Consider the following 21,411-nt stretch of genomic DNA (forward strand, 5'->3'; position numbering starts at 1 on the left):
TATACAGAACATACTTGATTACAAAGAATGGCGCAATTTTTCCCAAGTGTATCATCTTGCTATTAAGGCAGAACGAGAAGTACAGGGACGCAAACAACACCAGCTTTTTAGGTCTAATAATGAGAGGAATTTTCAGCAGCGTTCCGAGCTAGAGACGCCCAAGCTTCCTGTTGCACCACAGCCATCTACACCTCTATTTTCTTCCGGGGTAAGTAAATTGTCTAATGTGTAGTTTCCACAGCTGAAGAAAGGTGGCACTCTGGATGCTTCTACTAGCTCCTCCTCGTCCAGCTCTAAAATCATTTGCCACCGATGCAAAGGCATGGGACATGTCATGAAGGAATGCCCTAGTCGTCGCGCTTTCATTGCTACCAAGGATGGATATGTAAGTGCTAGTGATGTTGAAGAAGATTTAGCCCTTGCTGCTAACATTGATGCAGATCCCACCGAGGGCAATCAAGACAAGGAGGCCATCACCATTGACTCTGTGGCTGCTGCCGCGGACTACCCTAGCCTTCTTGTACAGCGTGTGTTGAGTACACGTGTGGGTCATGAAGAAGAGATGAAGATCCAATGCCACAATTTGTTCCACATGTATCTCATTGTGTAGGGTTGTCGTGTTCTCACTATCATTGATAGCGGGAGTTGCAACAACTTGGTGAGTTCAGATTTAGTTGACAAGCTTGGCTTGACCACACGACAACCTTCGTATCCATATAAACTTCAATGGTTCAATAATAGTGGTAAGACTAAGGTAACTAAATCAGCACGCATTAGCTTTTTCACATGCTCTTATCATGATACTGCTGATTTTGATGTTGTCCCTATGTAAGCTTGTTCTATTTTGTTAGGTCGCCCATGGGAATTTGATAATGATGCTTTACACCATGGTAGAACTAATACATACACTATCATACATAAGGACAAGAAAATTACATTGCTGCCTTTGTCTCCTACGGATATTATTAAATATGCTAATGAGATCAAAAATAAACCTCCAACAGACATTGCTAAAAATAATGGGATTAAGTTAAAAGGAGGTGCTTTTCTTGCTACAACTCCTGCTACTGCTGAGTTATGTGATAATCCTGATGCACCATGTTATACTATGTTTTGTCAACATTTTATGTCTGGTGCATTGCCTGCTGTCACTAACCTTTTGCAGGAGTTCGCTCATGATGGGATGGAGTCGAGGACGACTCCAATTCTACAAGGAGGGGATGATGAGGACATCGCCAAGATGGAGTCGAGGACGACTCCAATTTAAGAAGGGGAGGATGATGATGACATCGCCATGCTGGACACATCGACGCCATGGTCTTCCCCAAGTTGCAATTCGTTTCCAACTCAGCTGCCACGTCATCCTCGGATTCAGCAGACACATCGTCACTGTTTCGGTCATAACTTCCTCATACGACATCGAAACGGGACATTCTTGGATGCGTTGAAAAGGGGACGACGACGCCGTCGTTTTGGATCTGGTCCTAGCTCCAGAAGATCCGTGGATCATTCTATGTGACCACGGCAAGGTGCTGCGTCACCTATTTGGGCCAACTTGGCCATGTATCGTGTCAGGCCTTAAGCCCAAGTTGTGCGTGCCCAACCTCTGGCCATCCCCAACCCTAGGTCGAGTCTTAGACTATAAACACAGCCGCCGCCGCTGCTACACAATTGGATTTTTATTTAGAGTTTAGTTTTCCATCGAGAAACTGAATCATTCATTGTAACTGTGGTGACAAATCCTTTTACAGTGATCCAGGGCCCTCGTTCTTGATCTCCTCCACTGTGTCGATTAGTCCTTTGGAACCGAGTTCTTGAATCCTCTATTGATATCTGTGTCATTCATATTTGCAATTTCAGATTGCGTGTTTTACCTTCTTGCTTGTGCTCTTCGATTCGCTTGCAGGAAAAGCCTTCTTGGCGAGGTCAATCAAGTTATGCTTGGTTGATAACCAACGGAGCAGTGGTGTAACAGTTGTAGGGTTCGAATCATGTCTGATTTGAAGCCGAATCGCCAACGTCGAGATCTCCACAAATCGAACTTACCGGCTACCTCTCGGAAGATCGGGCCTGTACTCATCAATTGGTATCAGATATTTCAGGTTTATCGCGAGGTATAATCTTGTTTGCCTTAGATTCATATTTGTTCATTACCTAGAGTCCACAAAAAGCCCAAAAATATTTCAATTTCTGTTATCCTATCGCCCTTTGTGCCTTTGTAATTTCGTTTCAGATTTGTGTTGTTGAGTTTGTGTCCGTGGTCGAGTCTTGTTGCTGGTTTAGGATTGTGTTCGTGGTCGTAGTTCAATCGCCCGTTGCTGTGATTTTGTTTTCCGCTGCTATCCCATCCACCGTTCCCAAACAACAAGTCGAAGCCACCACATTACTCGACTTGCCCCGCTAGCCGCCTTGTGTAACTTCTCGCCGCCGCGCAAACCCTAGATAGGTTGCCAGCCGCTCTTATTTTGCTTGCATCGTAGCCCTCCTTACATCATCAGGCGAATACCTACTGCTGTGATCGGTGTTAGAGTTTAGGGACGCTTTGCCCTAACTGTCGCCGCCGTGTTGTGCCTCCCGGAAAACATACCTTGAGATACCTTCGGTAAAACAGGCATAACTTTTCGCTCGTTTATCAGAAAAATCTGAAATTTTTTCAGCAGCTTCTTGACACCATTTGGACCCGACCCAAACTGGGCTTTGCCCTGTTTGGTTTCATCAGAATTGCCAAAAAAATTCAGGAAAATATAGAAAAAAAATTTGTCAAAGTTTTTGCACGCTTTTCAGAGAACGTGCTGAATTTCGATAGACCACATCCCACCTCATTTGTAGGTGTCAATTTTTGTGGTTGCATCTTTTGTGATCCTTGTTCAGAGAAAAGTATAAAAAAAATAGTAAATTTTTTTTTGTTTCCTACTAGTGCCTTTTGGAAAAATTCGGGAAAAAAATCAGGAAAAAGAAGAAATTCGGGCTATTTGCTTGTTCTGTGAGTTCTTTCGATCGTCCTTTGTTTTCACCTTGTTGCGCTACGTCTCGACACGTCTTAGCCAGCACCTGTGATTTGTACTTTGGATCCAGATTGAACAATCGCTACTCTGTACTCGTTAATTGCTAATCCTTGCTGTCATATTGTGTGTCTACCCATAGCTCCACATATTCTTCTGTCAGCACAGGTTCATCTTGCAACTGTTACCCACGCTCAGCAACAGATTGCTTCACCACTTTGGTTTTGCTCCTGTTTGGCGTTGGTAAGAATACAGGCAAGACGGTGGTAAGCCGCTTGTGATTTTGTATTCCACTTTTACCACCATCACCACTACTTGTTTCCTTTTAGTTGATAGGAATAATACTTTGGTGTTGTCTTTTTCTATCTTCTAACCATGGCAGGAACTCCGACGGACTTCAATGAGTGCGTGTCCAAGGGCGAGCTTACAACGTTCATGACTAAACAACGCAATCTTATGACAGAGCTGACGCGCAACGTGAACAATCTGGTCACCCGCATTGAACAGCTTGAGCAACGCCCTCCACCTTATCGTGCTGATGATGAAGATATGGATGCTTTTGGTGATGAAGATGCGTATGCTGACGGTGGTGCCCGTCGCCGCCTTAACTTCAATCGTCGCGGTATGGCAGGTAATAATCATGGTAATAATGATCTTTTTGCTAAAATTAAATTTAGTCTACCTCCTTTTGCTGGTAATGTTGATCTAGAGGCATATTTAGATTGAGAGCTTGCTGTTCAACAAAAATTTGATTCTCATAATGTTCCTGCTGAGCATAGAGTTAGACTTGCTACTAGTGAGTTTACTAATTTTGCTTTGTTCTGGTGGAGTGATCTTTATAATGCTAATAATGCTGCTGCTGTGCCACAAACTTGGAATGTTTTAAAGCAACGTATGATATCTCGTTTTGTTCCTCCTTATTACCAACGTGATTTACGTTTGAAACTACAAACTTTAAAACAAGGTGATAAAGGAGTGGAAGCATACTATCAAGAATTGCTTATTGGTTTAGCACGTTGTGGTATAAATGAAGATGATCATGATGCTAGTGCTAGATTTTTTGGTGGTTTAAACCATGATATACAGAACATACTTGATTACAAAGAATAGCGTAATTTTTCCCAATTGTATCATCTTGCTATTAAGGCAGAACGAGAAGTACAGGGACACAAACAACACCAGCTTTTCAGGTCTAACAATGGGAGGAATTTTCAGCAGCGTTCCGAGCTGGAGACGCCCAAGCTTCCTGTTGCACCACAGCCATCTACACCTCCATTTTCTTCCGGGGTAAGTAAATTGTCCAATGTGCAGTTTCCACAGCTGAAGAAAGGTGGCACTCCGGGTGCTTCTACTAGCTCTTCCTCATCCAGCTCTAAAATCATTTGCCATCGATGCAAAGGCATGGGACATGTCATGAAGGAATGCCCCAGTCGTCATGCTTTCATTGCTACCGAGGATGGATATATAAGTGCTAGTGATGTTGAAGATGATTTAGCCCTTGCTGCTAACATTGATGCAGATCCCACCGAGGGCGATCAAGACAAGGAGGCCATCACCATTGACTCCGTGGCTGCTGCCGCGGACTACCCTAGCCTTCTTGTGCAGCGTGTGTTGAGTATACGTGTGGGTCATGAAGAAGAGATGAAGATCCAATGCCACAATTTGTTCCACATGTATCTCATTGTGTAGGGTTGTCGTGTTCTCACTATCATTGATAGCGGGAGTTGCAACAACTTGGTGAGTTCAGATTTGGTTGACAAGCTTGGCTTGACCACACGACAACATTCGTATCTATATAAACTTCAATGGTTCAATAATAGTGGTAAGACTAAGGTAACTAAATAAGCACGCATTAGCTTTTTCACAGGCTCTTATCATGATACTGTTGATTTTGATGTTGTCCCTATGCAAGCTTGTTCCATTTTATTAGGTCGCCCATGGGAATTTGATAATGATGCTTTACACCATGGTAGAACTAATACATACAGTATCATACATAAGGACAAGAAAATTACATTGCTGCCTTTGTCTCCTACGGATATTAATAAATATGTTAATGAGATAAAAAATAAACCTCCAATAGACATTGCTAAAAATAATGTGATTAAGTTAAAAGGAGGTGCTTTTCTTGCTACAACTCCTGCTACTGCTGAGTTATGTGATAATCCTGATGCACCATGTTATACTATGGTTTGTCAACCTTTTATGTCTGGTGCATTGCCTGCTGTCACTAACCTTTTACAGGAGTTCGCTCATGATGGGATGGAGTCGAGGACGACTCCAATTCTACAAGGAGGGGATGATGAGGACATCGCCAAGATGGAGTCGAGGACGACTCCAATTCGAGAAGAGGAGGATGATGAGGACATCGCCACTCTGGACACATCGACGCCATGGTCTTCCCCAAGTTGCAATTCGTTTCCAACTCAGCTGCCACGTCGTCCTCGGATTCAGCAGACACGTCGTCACTGTTTCGGTCATAACTTCCTCATACGACATCGAAACAGGCCGTTCTTGGATGCATTAGAAAGGGGACGACGACGCCGTCGTTTTGGATCTGGTCCCAGCTCTAGAAGGTCCGTGGATCATTCTGTGTGACCATGGCAAGGTGCTGCGTCACCTATTTGGGCCAACTTGGCCATGTATCGTGTCAGACCTTAAGCCCAAGTTGTGGGTGCCCAACCCCTGGCCGTCCCCAACCCTAGGTCAAGTCTTAGACTATAAACATAGCCGCCGCCACTGCTACACAATTGGGTTTTTGTTTAGAGTTTAGTTTTCCATAGAGAAACTGAATCGTTCATTGTAACTGTGGTGACAAATCCTTTTACAGTGATCCAGGGCCCCCGTTCTTGATCTCCTCCACTATGTCGATTAGTCCTTTGGAACCAAGTTCTTGAATCCTCTATTGATATCCGTGTCATTCATATTTGCAATTTCAGATTGCGTGTTTTACCTTCTTGCTTGTGCTCTTCGATTTGCTTGGAGGAAAAGCCTTCTTGGCGAGGTCAATCAAGTTGTGCTTGGTTGATAACCAACGGAGCAGTGGTGTAATTATTACAGGGTTCGAATCGTGTCTGATTTGAAGCCGGATCGCCAACGTCGAGATCTCCACAAATCAAACTTACCGGCTACCTCTCGGAAGATCAGGCCTGTACTCATCAATTGGTATCAGATATTTCAGGTTTACCGCGAGGTATAATCTCGTTTGCCTTAGATTCATATTTGTTCATTACCTAGAGTCCACAAAAAGCCCAAAAATATTTCAATTTCCGCTGTCCTATCGCCCTTTGTGCCTTTGCAATTTCGTTTTAGATTTGTGTTGTTGAGTTTGTGTCCGTGGTCGAGTCTTGTTGCTGGTTTAGGATTGTGTTCGTGATCGTAGTTCAATCGCCGTTGCTGTGATTTTGTTTTCCGCCGCTATCCCATCCACCATTCTCAAACAACAAGTCGAAGCCACCACATTACTCGACTTGCCCCGCTAGCCGTCTTGTGTAACTTCTCACCGCCGCGCAAACCCTAAATAGGTTGCCAGCCGCTCTTATTTTGCCTGCATCGTAGCCCTCCTTACATCATCAGGTGAATACCTACTGCTGTGATCGGTGTTAGAGTTTAGGGACGCTTTGCCCTAACTGCCGCCGCCGTGTTGTGCCTCCCGGAAAACATACCTTGAGATACCTTCGGTAAAACAGGCATAACTTTTCGCTCGTTTATCAGAAAAATCTGAAATTTTTTCAGCAGCTTCTTGACACCATTTGGACCCGACCCAAACTGGGCTTTGCCCTGTTTGGTTTCATCAGAATTGCCAAAAAAATTCGGGAAACAGTGGTGTAACAGTTGCAGGGTTCGAATCGTGTCTGATTTGAAGCCGGATCGCCAACGTCGAGATCTCCACAAATCGAACTTACCGGCTACCTCTCGGAAGATCGGGCCTGTACTCATCAGATAAGCCATCTAAAATTAATCAAAATTATGAAAATAATATTCCTATCTAAAATTAATTCCACATGCTTATCTATATTTCGCTAAAATTGTATTTTTTAGACGAAATAAGAATTGTATTAGATATACATCAACACATTACAAGCACTTAGAAACGGATTTTCATTTAAATTGTACACACGCTGTGAATAACTCTAGATCTCAAACCCAAACCTATACGACGCTTCGTATAGATGACCGCACAGGCAAACACTCGGCAAATGCCCTGAGAACAAATGCACAACGAACGACGGCCAACATTCCTATAAGCAGAGTTGAGAAACTTCTTCTTTCTTGTGTCTTCCTTCTTCTTCTTTTTGCCACTGAAGAATGAGGAAGCCTGATCTGAAATTTATTCTCCCTAGTCCTTCATCGTGGCCAGATCTAACCACAACAAAACAGAGAAGAGACAGGAGAAAATTATTCTATGGCGGCGACATCATCTTTGCCTTGATGTCGCTGTCCGGAAAGAAAAGTCTCCATGTCGTCGTGCCGATGAAGTTGTTGACGCCCTCATCTTCAAAAGCGTCGCCATGGAGAAAACGATTCCACCCTATCCCGCGTTGTTGTCGGAGAGGAGGAGGAGGAGATAAATCTCCAATACCAACAAACTTGGCATGGAGAGACCATAACGCTAAGGACTCGATCTATAAAGAAACTTATTAAAAACGATGGATCCCTTCTCCCTCCAGGCTCCAACTAGATGCCTCGCCGGAGCAGAAGGGAGGGGGACTTGTGGTGGTGGAAGGCGGCGGGGAGGGGGGTGTGGTGGCGGCGGCGCTAGGCGATCCTTAGAGCATCTCCAAGAGTTTGCTATCTTAACTTGGCATCCATATAATTTTGGCAAAACAAGAAAAAATAGCCTCCAACAGTTTGGCAAAACAACTTGGCATCAATAGCAACTTGGCAAATCTTCCCTCCGCGCGCGCAAATATACGCGCGCGTATACGGCTTGGCATTCGGGGCTCTTCGTTTCTTAGCGGGGCTCTTCGTTCGCTTAGCGGGCCTCTTCGTTTTGTTAACAGGTTTTTTTATTTTACCAAGTCAAAAATGCCAAACTCTTGGAGATAGATTGTTTTTTTACTTGCATATAATTTTGGGAGTTGGCAAATCATAAGATTTGCCAAGTAAAATTTGACAAACTCTTGGAGATGCTCTTAGTTCGCTTCTCGCATCTGGCATCTCACTCTCTTGCTTTCGTTTCATGTGTTCAGCGCGTGTTTAGTTGGCCCAAAGTTGGAATTTAGGCTACTGTAGCACTTTCGTTTTTATTTGACAAATAGTATTCAATTATGGACTAATTAGGCTCAAAATGTTCGTCTCGCAATTTTCAACCAAACTGTGCAATTAGTTTTTTTTCGTCTACATTTAATGCTCCATGCACGTATCGCAAGATTCGATGTGATGTGTACTGTATCACTTTTTGGGATTTTAGGGTACGAACTAAACACGCGCTCAATCTGAAAAGGGCGTGTAAACTGTATTTTTTTTAAGAACGGGGGAGTACTATGCCACAAAACAATCAGGGCCTTGTTTAGATGCCACCAAAATTCTAAGTTTTTTCACTCTCTCTCCATCACATCAATTTTTAGCCGCTTGCATGGAGTATTAAATATAGGTAAAAAAATAACTAATTACACAGTTTAATTGAAAATCACGAGATGAATCTTTTGAGCCTAGTTGGTCCACGATTGAACAATATTTATCAAATAAGACGAAAGTGGTACTATTCATCGGTTTGAAATTTTTTCGGCATCTAAACGAGGCCCAGATGTTCCCCAAAAAGACAGCAGCAGGGACACGGAGTAAATGAGGAAAAGAAAACCCTAGCGGCCGTACAGCTGTGCCGCCGCAATCTCCCTGTTGTGAGCTGTGACAGCACCCGGATCTCCGGCTCTCCGCACTCCCCTCCTACGTTTACTTCTTTCTTTCTTGGTTCACAAGCCAAAATGATCGGCGCCCGGCGCACGCCTCGCCTACCCCTGCTCTCTCGCGACCATCACGGCCGTCCACGTTCACGGGCCGACAATCCCTACGACGTCAGATGCTGTACGTTCCGGGGTTCGGGTGTGCATGTACGAACGTGGTAACCGCGACCGAACGAAAAGGAAAGCAACCTCGGCGCGAGCTGTCCTGTCTGTATCCCTGATTCGCCCCTTCAAAGCCTAAATTTCCAAACTCATCCCCAAATGGGAGTCTCCGCGTTCTGCAACTTCCCTAGATGCCGCGAAGGTTACGCTATTTCACGTTCAATTGAGGGTTGGAATGGAAAGTAGGCATTGGCACGACGAGGCAGGGAAACGCTTCGTGCTGTACTCCACTAGTACTCCTATGTTAGGCACGCCCCGGAAGGCGAGGAGGCTCCTCGCTCGCCCCCGTCCCCGTCCGCGTCCGCCGCCGAGTGTTTTGGGAAGCGAGCAAACCGCTCCTCCCCATCCTTGTTCTACCATTGCCCCGCGCGCATCCCACGTCGACGCGATCGGGGGAGCCCGGGCTGTTGCCAGCGAGCGATGGCGAGCAACGGCGAGTCGCTGGTGCGCCGAGCCGCCGAGGCGGTGCGCCGCACGCCGCGATGGAAGAAGGGGCTCGTCTTCTTCGCCGTCGGGTGCGTCCAGCGGCCTCACCTCTCCTTTGCATTCCCTTGTTTTGTTTTTTTGACCACGTGATTTTTCCACCTCCGTTGCTAGTTGATTGATTGATCCGTCAACCGCGCCGCCGTCGTGCTGCGTCGGGCCGTGTGCTTTGGTGCATTCTGTCGCCATAGCTTCCTGAATTCCTGTAGTTTCATTAGCTTTGGTTCAGCTTTTCCGTTTGAGTTCCACGCTCTCGGAGCAACGCGTTAAGGAAGTTTTTTCTTAAGTTATTCGGCCGATGATTGAATTTTAAATTGCTTGGATTTTTTTTAGAATATAGTCTCTTCGATATATGATGATTGATGACCTGTAACACCACAGTTTTGTTACGCCATCGTAGATCCCTCTCCGCTATTTCGTTTCCTTAAGCTTTTTTTTTTTTGTTAAAGCAACACTGCGTTGATGTGCAGTCCGTATCAAAACCCTGTTGAATGTGCTAGATAAATTAGTAAATGGATCTAATCATTTTCCTGCTGATATATTCGGTTGCTTGTGGGGTCAGAAACAAGGATTTTGTGATATTAAATTAGCAATCTTGCAATTTACTTGAATATTTCTGGGAGTTGAGCAATATATGTAAAAATGCGAATCAGATCATGGTTCCTTATTAGCCTGTTTTGTGGTTGAATTAGCCTGCTGGTACCTGTTGCATTTCAATTTTAAGAGTGGGTTCTCCAGGTCTTTAAGTTGATTTATATTGTCCATGTATTGTAACACTATATAATCTATGTGCTTATTATTATTGGTCATTGAGATTGAGTGAGATGATAGAAGACGAAAATTTTCATTTATCTTCCTATACCTGGACCGGTCCATTGTTTTGCTCTTGGTATGTTAAAAGCACACAATATTTGCTTATGGAAGTCAGTGTGAAAACCATGTTAAAATATTAAAATATGTGCTAGGTTTAGTATTTGTGAGTGTTTATGGGGTCTCATACAATAATTTTGTGATTTCGAATTTGTGATCCAGCAAATTAATCGAGTGTTTGTGGAATATATATGATGCCCAATGCATGCAATTCAAATCAGGCTGTCCTTGTTTCACAGTTTATCCTTGTTTTATTGATGAATTAACCTGGTATATTTTTGAATCTGGGATTTAGGGAGCCGGCAGTAGGTGCTCTAGGTGTTTAAGATTGTTACAACAATGTCTCATGAGAATGAATTATTTTTGAAACAAACATGAGAATGAATTATGTACTGCAAGGTAAATGCTATATGTGTGAATATGCTTTTTATTATTTGTCATCTAGTTAATGAGGTAGTTGTTTTTTTTTTTAAAAAGAGGGTAGCAGAAGATTTTTTTTTAGTTCCTGTACCTGGAATGTGTTTCTAATTCTGCAGCAGTACATGTAGTTGTTCATCATGCTGTTTGATGATCACTAAAAAGTAGCAAACGTTTTTTAGCAGTTTGGAATTGTTTCCTGGGTTGCATAATACAGAAAGAAAAACAATCTTTAGCCCTTGTACTAAAACACTTTTATTATGAATCTCAGATGTGGTTATCAATTTGTGGATATATCAGGAAAATGTCAAGGAAACTTCAGTTTTAAATGTTATGGCAATCCAACAGGCACACTTCACTTTTTTACTTAGTGTAGTGTCATTTCACTTGTATATTTCAGGAGTGACACTTTCAACATTTTTTTTTGTAGAGCTAGCACCTTAACTTATGCTTGTCAAGATAACCGGGTTCTTCAAATTTGTGATGGGACTGGAAACAAGAAGAAGGTGGTTATCCTTGGAACTGGATGGGCAGGTGCAAGTTTCTTGAGAAATATCGACACATCTTTATATGATGTCCATGTGGTATCACCTCGTAATTACTTCACCTTCACTCCTTTGTTGCCAAGTGTGACATGTGGCACAGTTGAAGCACGTAGTATCGTGGAACCAATTCGCAATATCGTGGGAAAGGTATGTCCATATAGCTCTAAAAGGGAATATGCTCCAAATTTGTAGTACTTATGGCTATGATATGATCATCTTTTTTGTTTTTTTTAATCTGTGTCAGTACATAGGATATATTATGGACTGTGCAATTGATATGTATAATAAAGTGCTAGTTCTGCAACTGATCTGTGCATAACATTCTGTAGAGAAATGGTGCATTCCGATTTTGGGAGGCTGAGTGCTTCAAGATTGATCCAACAAACAAAAAAGTCCACTGCAGATCAGATGTTGGGATGAACATTAATGGAAACGGTGAATTTGTTGTGGATTATGATTACCTGATTGTCAGTGTTGGGGCTAGACCTAATACTTTCAACACCCCTGGTGTTACTGAGAATTGCCATTTCCTAAAGGTAAGTACTGTAAGGCCTAGTGAAGCAATGAAGTACCTAGTTGAATTGATGAACAAGGTTTTGCATGCTATTTATTTATTTTTATATAGATGCCAGATTTACCTTGGGTCCTACTCCCTACATTTTCAATTATATAAGTCACTTTAGATTTGTCCTACGAAAAACTTCTAACTTTGACCATGATTTTAGAAAAAAAATACATTAACATCTACAAGTTCAAATAAATGTACTATCAAGACATGATTTATAGAGAATTTAATGGAACTAATTTGACTAATTTGATATTGTAGATATTGGTGTGTTTTTTTTCCTACAAACTTGGTCAAAGTTAGTGAAGTTTGATTTAGAGCAAAGTTAAATTTTATTATTTGGTTTACTTGTTGTGTTTATCCATGACCTGCTGTTTTACGCTGCTCTTGATGTAACATGTAATGATCCTAACGTTTTTTTAATATATTTTGTACAATTGAATGCCTTTTGATAGTGTTACTATTGTAGGAAGTAGAAGATGCTCAAAAGATCAGGAAGAGTGTCATGAAATGTTTTGAAAGAGCTGCCCTTCCAAACCTTTCTGAGGAAGAGAGAAAGAACAACCTTCATTTCGTTGTTATTGGTGGTGGCCCAACAGGGGTTGAATTTGCTGCAGAGTTGCACGACTTTGTGAATGAAGACTTGGCAAAGTTGTATCCTGATGTAAAGAAGTATGTAAACATTTCAGTAATTGAAGCAGGAGGTCATATCCTTACAATGTAAGTTCGTTTAATGCTTTTAACTCCTTTGATTTGATGTTTACTTCACTCATTCTAATTATGTGGAGAGACCAAATGAAATGGTTAGATGTGTCCTCTTTTTCTTTTTTGTAATAAAGAACAAAAAAGTGTTTCTGAAGATTTGGTGTCTCATAATTGCTATTTTTTATGCGACGTTTCGTATGTTTATGCAGTTATAATATGAAAGGCTCAAGAAAAATCTCCTGAATCAGCCTATGTGTTTAATGCACCTGTTGCCTCCTGATATCTTAAATCTGTTGCAATCTTTTTATAAATATTTCATGGTTTATTTAGGTTTGACAAAAGAATCACTCAATTTGCTGAAGAGAAGTTCAAGAGGGATGGCATAGATTTGAAGACAAATTTTAAGGTCGTGAAGGTGTCTAATAAGGATATTACCATGACCAATCCTGCTACAGGAGAGGTCGCTGTTCCTTATGGGATGGCAGTTTGGTCAACTGGAATTGGAACCCGTCCCATCATTATGGATTTCATGAAGCAACTTGGTCAGGTATATCTTGTATTCTTGTTCTCTTCACGAGTGAAAATTGTCCATGTACACACCAAGTTTAATATCAGCATGACTTTTGCAGGGGAATCGGCGTGTTCTAGCTACTGATGAGTGGCTTAGGGTTCAAGGGTGTGAGGATGTATATGCTCTTGGTGATTGCGCAACAATTGCTCAAAGAAAAGTTATGGTATGTTCATGCTACTGAATTTTTAAAACATGTTATACCAATAAGCACACCATGGGTATGACACCTATTTATCAAAATTACTACTCGTGGCCTCCTCTCTTTGTTCAAACTGACACCTGCATCTAGCTTGTTCTTAAGAATGGCAACTGTGTGTATTGTCTTTACCTTTTTTTATAATCTGTCTCTAATACCAAAAGTATCTGCTGTTGTCACACATAGAGGAACCAATTAGAAAATTGTTGTTGCTTTAGTGTTGAGTTCCTAGCTACTGATATGTCTGTTTTGTCAATATAAATACAAATACTTTGTATCAAATAAATTCTATATTGTGTCAGCTAGCACAATCTTCTTACATGCATGTTTAATGGGCTGTATTAATGGATTTTTCAGTAAGATACATACTGCGGCAATGTTTTGCGTAGCAGAAATCAATTATACTACTTGTGGTCATCTTTATATGACATTTCAGACAGCAAAATAAAACTGCAAGCAGGTCAAAATCGCTGTCTGAGACATCATATGAAGCTGACTGGAGGGATTTATTGGGTCATATTAACATTTTCAGGAAGATGTTGCTGCCATATTCCGAGTAGCAGACAAGGATAACTCTGGCACTTTAACTGTGAAGAAAATAAAAGATGTTCTTGGAGACATCTATGAGAGATACCCACAAGTGGAATTGTATCTTAAATCCAACCAAATGAAGGGCTTCCACGATCTACTTAAAGACTCGGATGGTAGCTCCAAGGAGTTGAAAGAACTGGATATCGAACAGTTCAAAAAGGCCCTAGCTCAAGTGGACTCTCAAGTCAAGATGCTCCCAGCAACAGCTCAGGTATTCACGTGTAGCTTTAGAGGCCAGCTGACTCATGAGTTCAGAGAGTGGCAAGATCACTTCTGTAATTTATGTGCTAACGTTGCACTGCTTGTTGGTTCAGGTTGCCGCACAAGAGGGAAGTTACCTAGCAGACTGCTTCAACAGAATGAAGACGTGTGAAGAATATCCTGAGGGTCCTATAAGGATCAGAGGTGCAGGGCGTCATCGGTTCAAACCTTTCAGGTCCGTTTCCCAAGCTATCATATGCCTCCCCATGGAGGAAGTAAAGTAACTGATCTAGATTACTAAATTCTGTCAAAAACATACTTGTAACTTTGCTGTACTTGATAGTTGATATGTGTAACTGAATATTACTTCCATTTGCATGGCTATGATTGTTCGTCCGGAACCGAGCAATTACTAATCTTTTGTCGTGTGATGTACAGGTACAGGCATCTTGGGCAATTCGCTCCACTGGGTGGAGAGCAAACTGCTTATCAATTGCCTGGTGACTGGGTACATGTTGGACACAGCACCCAATGGCTTTGGTATTCTGTCTATGCAAGGTATGTTCTTGTTCCGGTCTCGGTATGTTCCATCTTACATATATCTTATTGAATGCTGGTTTTCATTGTCGTTTGCTCTTGTTAAATACAGCAAACAATTCAGTTGGCGCACAAGGATGCTGGTCGTATCAGATTGGGGGAGGCGGTTCATCTTTGGAAGGGACTCAAGTAGCATATAAATTCAAATCTCCCTACGTTCTAGATGCTACTAGTACTACTTGCATCAGTTTTGCTGTCCCACTATTTTCGAAGCTTAGCCTAGCAAGGTTTCTGATACCAAATTTTGACCTTGCCAATTCTTTTGTTACCTCGTGATGCAAACTGAGCGATTCAGATGTTATTCGTTTTTACCTTGGAGATATGCATTTGTTTTGGATGTAGGGCAATATGTTCTCTAGCTATATCTGTTTTGATTCTGTCAGTTTTGAGTTATGTTGGCCATTGGCGATCAAGTATATGTTTTTGCTAGGTTTCTTATCACTTTTATATTGGTGCCTAAATGCCGGATGATAATCTACATTTTTTCTTCTATCAAGCCTTGTTTAAATTCAGGGTGTAAAGTTTTAGGGTGTCATATCGGGTGTCACATACGGGTGTCGCATGGAGTGTTCGAATACTAATAAAAAAACAAATTACAGAATCCGTTAGTAATCTGCGAGATGAATTTATTTCACCTAATTAATCCGTCATTAGCACATGTGTCACTGTAGCACCACATTGTCAAATCATGGACTAATTAGGCTTAAAAGATTTGTCTCGCAAATTAGGCCTTGTTCACTTTGTTGAAAAGACATGAAAAGTATTGTTGACTGATTTGTTGGGAGAGAAAAACATCGTTCCTTCACTGGAAAAAGTACGGTTCATAAGACAAATGAACAGGGCTTTAGTCGCAAATTGTGTAATTAGTTATTTTTTAATCTATATTTACCTACCAACAATCATGTCTTGTTTCCTGCACTTTACTGCTACCTGAAAAAATTGGTGGTTGTTTAGGTTTTATGCTTTTTTGCGACTGTTATACTATGCCCCTATGCTTTGACAAACCTTGATTCTCATATTTTGTCGTTTAACCTACGCTTACTATTACTTATTTCCTCTAATGCCTGCTAACAAGACTACAAAAATAGGACGAAGCCTTTTCACCTTAGCATAGTCATGGTGGTTTCCCGTTGTTGCAATTACCTTGCTTTTTATCTTATCACAACCATATTTCCATCTGTGCACATTTAGGCCTCCCAGTTTTGCCTTCCATAGCTGTTGTTGCAATTACCTGGATTTTCATCTTATCACAAGCATATTTGCATCCGTGCACATTTAGGCCTCTCAATTTTACCTTTGATGCGTCATGCCTGCAGTTACCTTTCATGCTTATATTTGTTTATTTTCCATTATTTTCCCATTGCTCATGATGATTTGGTGCTTCAGTATTTTTTTCAAGTGCGAGGTCCTCAATACCGTTGATCTTCCGCATTGCCTTTTCTTCTTCTTACAGATTAGATGTTGCCATGTTGGGGTTCAAGCTATCTGGACTTGCAGTTTGCACCGTGCTCGGAATGAATTTGTCCAATTGTTAGGAGCCACAACCTAATAGAAGGATTCTCTAAAAAAAATGTGGCAGGTGGAATATTTTCGATTTACAATAGTCTGCATCTTAAAGGGCAGGCCTGGTGCAGTGGTGAGAGCTGTCTCACTGAGTCACTAGGCCGTGGGTTTGAAGCAACCTCTCCGTAGATTTTACGTGGGGAAGGCTTGCCTCAGTTTTTTTCTTCCTCAAATCCCACTCATGTGGAAGTCTCCGGCACTGGATTCATCCTCTATATTTAATACCCCATGCACGTGTCAAAAGAAGTAACACCGTACACATGGAGCTCCAATGCTCGAGTTCTTTTAGCCATTCACTTGCTAGCTGAAGCCCTCTAGAGAACCAGCTTCTTTTCACCTTGCTGCATTTTGCTTCAACTCCGCTGAACAGAACAGCCCGTGCTCCATGGCTCGTTGTTCAGATTGCAGACACGCGCGCGGCCCTTCCTGTCGCGCATGCAATGCATCTCAGTCACAGCAGGTCGTCCTGGTTGGGCTTGGGCGACGTGAGCAGCGCGGTATAGAGGCGGAGCTTCTCCTCGCCGAGCGACGAGCACCGCGACAGCGGGCGGCGCGGGCGGATGAAGGACAGCGACGCGAGCGTCTTGCGGTGCTTGTGCCGGCGCCACGTGAGCTGCACCGCCACGGCCGCCCACGTGCGCCACCCGGGCGAGTAGTAGCGCGCGCTGCGCCGCACCTTGTCGTTGGTGAAGGTGTACCGGAAGTGCTGCGTGACGTACTTGACGTCCGCGGCGTCCAGGCCGAAGGCCTCCGTGCTCTCCAGCGTCGTCAGCGTGGACGACGACGCCGGCAGCCGCTCCAGGAACGGCCGGCGCAGGCACCACGAGAGCAGCTCGTCGCCGCTGAAGTTGCCCGGCCCCAGCATGCAGCAGCTCTCGGCGCCGTTGCGGAGCACCTGGCTGCTCTGCAGGTGGCTGCGCACTATGAACAGCATCCTCTTCACTGGTCCCGTTCTCTGACAATCTGATGAGTCATAAACAGAGATCAATATAGGTTTTTGCCAAAAATTGCAGACAGTAAAGGGAAACCAAACCAGCATGTTGGTCGTTGAGCTTACAACTTCTCCTTTGGGGAATATGAGGTACTTGACCCTGTCGCAGATGTTCTCGAGCACCAGGTCGTCCATGTGTTGGAGCAGTGGCACCTGCGGTTGTGCCGCTTGCCGCATCAGTTACGCGCGCGACGAGCACGTGATGCACCAGCAGCGCGGCCAAAACTGACGAGACGTCACGGCCGAGGCAGAGGTGGTACTTGATGTCCCGGCGGAGGCCCTCCGGCAGGTCACGGACGATGCGGCACTCGTCGACGCCGCGCGTGGCCGCCCACCGCTGCCGCTCGTACTGCCGCACTCGGTGCCGGTAGCTCCTGGGCAGGTTCTTGCGCTTCATCCACAGCTCCACGCCCCGCAGCCGCGTGTGCATCGCCTGCTTCTTGGACGTCGTCGCGTTCAGGAACACCTGCCGTTCGCATCGCATGCATTGACCATCAGCCACCAAGACGATCGTACAGAACAGACCACATGCATGCATGCACTCGGCATCCCTGTTTTGAGTGACCGTGACCGTTTCGTTATTTACTACCTTGATGTTCCCTATGAGCATTGTCACGAGAATCAGTCCGCCGGTGATGGTGATGATGTTGAATACGATCTCCAGCCACTCCGTCGTGCTCTCCAGATTCCCAAAGGTGCTGAGCAGCGCCAGCGGCGGCAGCAGTGACAAAAATTCGCACCATCAGTAGCCATAATACGCATCGATCGAGCCAATAATGAAGGGGTAATATGCGACTGCGACAGCATTTTCACCTGAGAGTCATTAGTCCCCAGAAGATGGGGAGTAGAATCCTCTCGACCCTGCTGGGGTTGGCCACCAGCATGACAGTCCACTGGTAGGCCCCGTACTGGTAGTTGTCGGCGCTGTCGAGGCACGTGCCCCTGGCCGTGGCGTTGCCGGCCCAGGCGAGCCTGTCCGCCCCCACGGTCAAGCTGCGCCCGTAGTAGAGCGGCTCCGCGCACGCCAGCGCCCAGGGTGCGCACCCGCTCCCGGCCTGGGCGCACTGCTCCCTAAGGCACTTGGTGGCCCGCTGCGCGCCGAGCAGGTACCAGCACGCACCCACCGCCTGCAACCAAGAATGGCATGTCTAGCTGTCACAGAATCATGGCACCGCAGGCGTCGTTTTTCGCCGAGAGGCCATTAGTGGTAAGATGCCCGTGCATTCACGACAAAATGCCCGGGGTCACATTTGCCTTGTTAGTCTTGGGAGGATGCGGTGGCTGGGCAAGGAGTAGCTAGGATGTCTAAGCCGTCGTCGTCGAGGGGGCAATATGCTTCGATGGACACATCAGTCGGTATGCAGGGAGACGAGGGTGAAACGAGAGAGGACGGACGACTCACGTGAGCGGCGACGAAGTAGGCCATGAGGTTGAGCGCGACCCCCCACTGAAACTTGGCTAAACACTGTTCCAACTGAAAAAACAAGCCGAACAAACTGAATATGGAGTAAGCCGAACAGGGCCATGGTGCCGAAGAGAAGAGGTAGCCGGAGACGTCCTGCATCCGGCGCAGGACGCGGACGGAGTGGTAGATCTTGGGCAGGTACTCGAGCAGGAACGCCACCAGCAGCACGGTCATGACGGCGGTCGTCGACCCGGCTCGTATCATCGCCGGCGACGCCACCCAGACGACCACCTGCGAACGCACAAAAATGGTCACGCGGCATGCATGAGTGACATGGTACCACACCACTGAAAAGATGACGAGGCCGGCGTCCACAGTCCACAGTTCCAAGTGGGGGTCGTTTGGGCCTCGTTGGAAAGAAGTTTAAATCTGCATTGATTGATGGAGCGCATTGTTGGTTCACATCGTTTGATGAACGGGCCCAATCTGCATCGTCCAGCATGCATTGCAGGCTACTGAATTGCGCAAGCACAATGGTCCCATCCTGCAACGCCACGCCGATAAACGAAACCGACTTTCATACGTGCGCAGATCGCTGCTTGAAACGACCCTCTCAAACCGCTGGAAATAATCGGCATCCCAGGTCGCAGCACGTTACTGGGTGCAGAGCGCCAGAGCGGCAGCAGTCGCCAGAAAGATGGCGGAGGTGGGACGTGGCCAGTGCTGGGAGGAGCAGCGGATCACATGCAGCCATTTGCTCGGCAGAATGTGACGGGAAATGCGATGCCGCATTCAGCATGCTGCCACGGAATGGAAGGTAAGTATGGTTTACGAGCAGGAAAAAAATGGTACGGATATTCGATACTGTATCCGTTTCTAAATACTAAAATCGTATATTTATGATGTTGATATCCAATCGTATCCTATTCGGCATAGTTGATACTATCCGTTTTCAAATCTGAATCCGGACTAAAATATGAAAATAAATATCCGATCTGTTTTCATCCCTATTTATGAGGGACTAACGGACGTCGACAATGTTGAAGCCTCAAAAAATCTCCGTTGTTCTAATAGTCTTGTTGGGACATTGTTTCTATTCTATCACCATGGAGTACGGTGTTGGCCCACGGGATCATCGGCTCAGATGAGTGAACCACTCACCAGTCTTACCGAGCACCCACTAGCCATGCCGACCACGAACAAGCGTTGTCCGCCCCCACGCACTATAGTGTGTGGGACGAACAACGCTTGTTCGTGGTCGGTACGGCTAGTGGGTGCTCGACAACACTAGCGGATGCTCGGCAAGACTGGTGAGTGGTTCACTCACCTAAGTCGGTGATCATGTGGGTGAACAGTCTTCCTGCCTCGACGAGCACACTTCCTGGAGCCGCAACAGCAGGTTGGAGGCGTGCATGGCGTCCACGGCGCACCAGAGCGCGGTGACCGTGGCCACGAACCAGCCGTCGAGGAAGACGCACATGAGCGGCGCGCTGACGGACACAGCGTACAGGAAGAGCGGGTCGACCATGAGCCCCGCCGCGCAGGCGAGCAGGTAAGCGCGGTCCCACTCCGTCACCCAGCTACTAGCGCGTGGGTCCCACGCCCCGCGCCGGCGCTTCCTGCTGCCTCCCTCCCGTGTCGTGGCCGCCGTCGGCGGCGGCGGTGGCGGCGGAGGCAGCCTGCTGTCGTCTTGCTCGCCGGCTCTGACAGCGACGACGAGGCCATGGATGAGGTGGCCGCGGCCAGGCGCGCCGAGAGCTCGGCTGGCATGGCCGATCGATGGCGTGGATGCTGCTACTGAGTGTGAGTAGTGACGACGACTACGCGTGCCCAGCCGGCCAGGCCAGGTGGTGAGGCCGTGGCATGTGGGTGATGGAGCAGAGAGGACGGCGTCTGCAGGACTCGACGCGTGATGGACGGCTATATAGGCGCAAGCAGGAAGCAGCTATACGCCGCTAGCAAGAGCGTACGTACCTCACCTCCTCCTCGTGGTGCACGAGCGGCGCGTACGCACGTAGTACGTGCTTGGTGACGGAATCAACCGTTTGTCGCCATGCATGCGTGCACTACCGGGCGCCTGGTGATGCTGAAGTTTTTGCTTCTATCTGGTTATACGGAGCATTATTCGCACAGAGATTGACAAACAGAGAGAGAGGCCCTGTTTAGGTTCCAAAAATTTTCACCCTTCGTGTCACATCGAATCTTACGACATATGTATGGAGTACTAAATGTAGACGAAAAATAAAACTAATTATACAATTGGGTAAGAAATCGCGAGATAAAACTTTCGAACCTAATTAGTCCTTAATTAGACACTAATTACCAAATACAAACGAAAGTGCTACAGTAGCCAGAACCAAAAACTTTTGCCAACTAAACGCGCCCAGAGAGAAACGCTGCGAACCCGGCTGTGCATCTCAGGCCCCGTTTAGATGCCACCCAAAAGCCAAATTTTTTTGCATAGTACCCGTCACATCGAATCTTGCGGCACATGCATGGAGTACTAAATGTAGACGAAAAAAAAACTAATTGCACAGTTGGGTGAGAAATCGCGAGACGAACCTTTCAAACCTAATTAGTCCATAATTAGACACTAATTGCCAAATAAAAATAAAAGTGCTACAGTAGCTAAAATCTAATT

The 21,411-nt window shown here is 45.2% G+C and overlaps 2 protein-coding genes across 2 annotated transcripts; one reads left to right on the top strand and one right to left on the bottom strand.

Annotated features, from left to right (window-relative positions):
- The first annotated feature begins 9,328 nt into the window (after positions 1 to 9,328).
- Positions 9,329 to 15,193, top strand: LOC136453342 (external alternative NAD(P)H-ubiquinone oxidoreductase B3, mitochondrial-like). The gene is made up of 10 exons (XM_066453913.1): positions 9,329 to 9,585; positions 11,271 to 11,532; positions 11,715 to 11,921; positions 12,420 to 12,670; positions 12,986 to 13,202; positions 13,285 to 13,389; positions 13,955 to 14,224; positions 14,328 to 14,449; positions 14,653 to 14,772; positions 14,864 to 15,193. Exons 1-10 carry the CDS (start codon positions 9,491 to 9,493, stop codon positions 14,949 to 14,951), a joined length of 1,737 nt encoding a protein of 578 aa, XP_066310010.1. The 5' UTR covers positions 9,329 to 9,490; the 3' UTR covers positions 14,952 to 15,193.
- Positions 15,194 to 16,825: 1,632 nt separating this feature from the next.
- On the bottom strand, positions 16,826 to 20,181 carry LOC136453343 (cyclic nucleotide-gated ion channel 4-like). The gene is made up of 8 exons (XM_066453914.1): positions 20,098 to 20,181; positions 18,897 to 19,061; positions 18,768 to 18,818; positions 18,179 to 18,492; positions 17,955 to 18,063; positions 17,601 to 17,831; positions 17,408 to 17,518; positions 16,826 to 17,329 (listed from the first exon to the last, which is right to left on the bottom strand). Exons 2-8 carry the CDS (start codon positions 19,032 to 19,034, stop codon positions 16,826 to 16,828), a joined length of 1,458 nt encoding a protein of 485 aa, XP_066310011.1. The 5' UTR covers positions 19,035 to 19,061; positions 20,098 to 20,181.
- Positions 20,182 to 21,411: the final 1,230 nt, after the last annotated feature.

The sequence above is a fragment of the Miscanthus floridulus genome, chromosome 5 (genome assembly GCF_019320115.1).
Source record: "Miscanthus floridulus cultivar M001 chromosome 5, ASM1932011v1, whole genome shotgun sequence".
NCBI classification, from domain to species: domain Eukaryota; kingdom Viridiplantae; phylum Streptophyta; class Magnoliopsida; order Poales; family Poaceae; genus Miscanthus; species Miscanthus floridulus.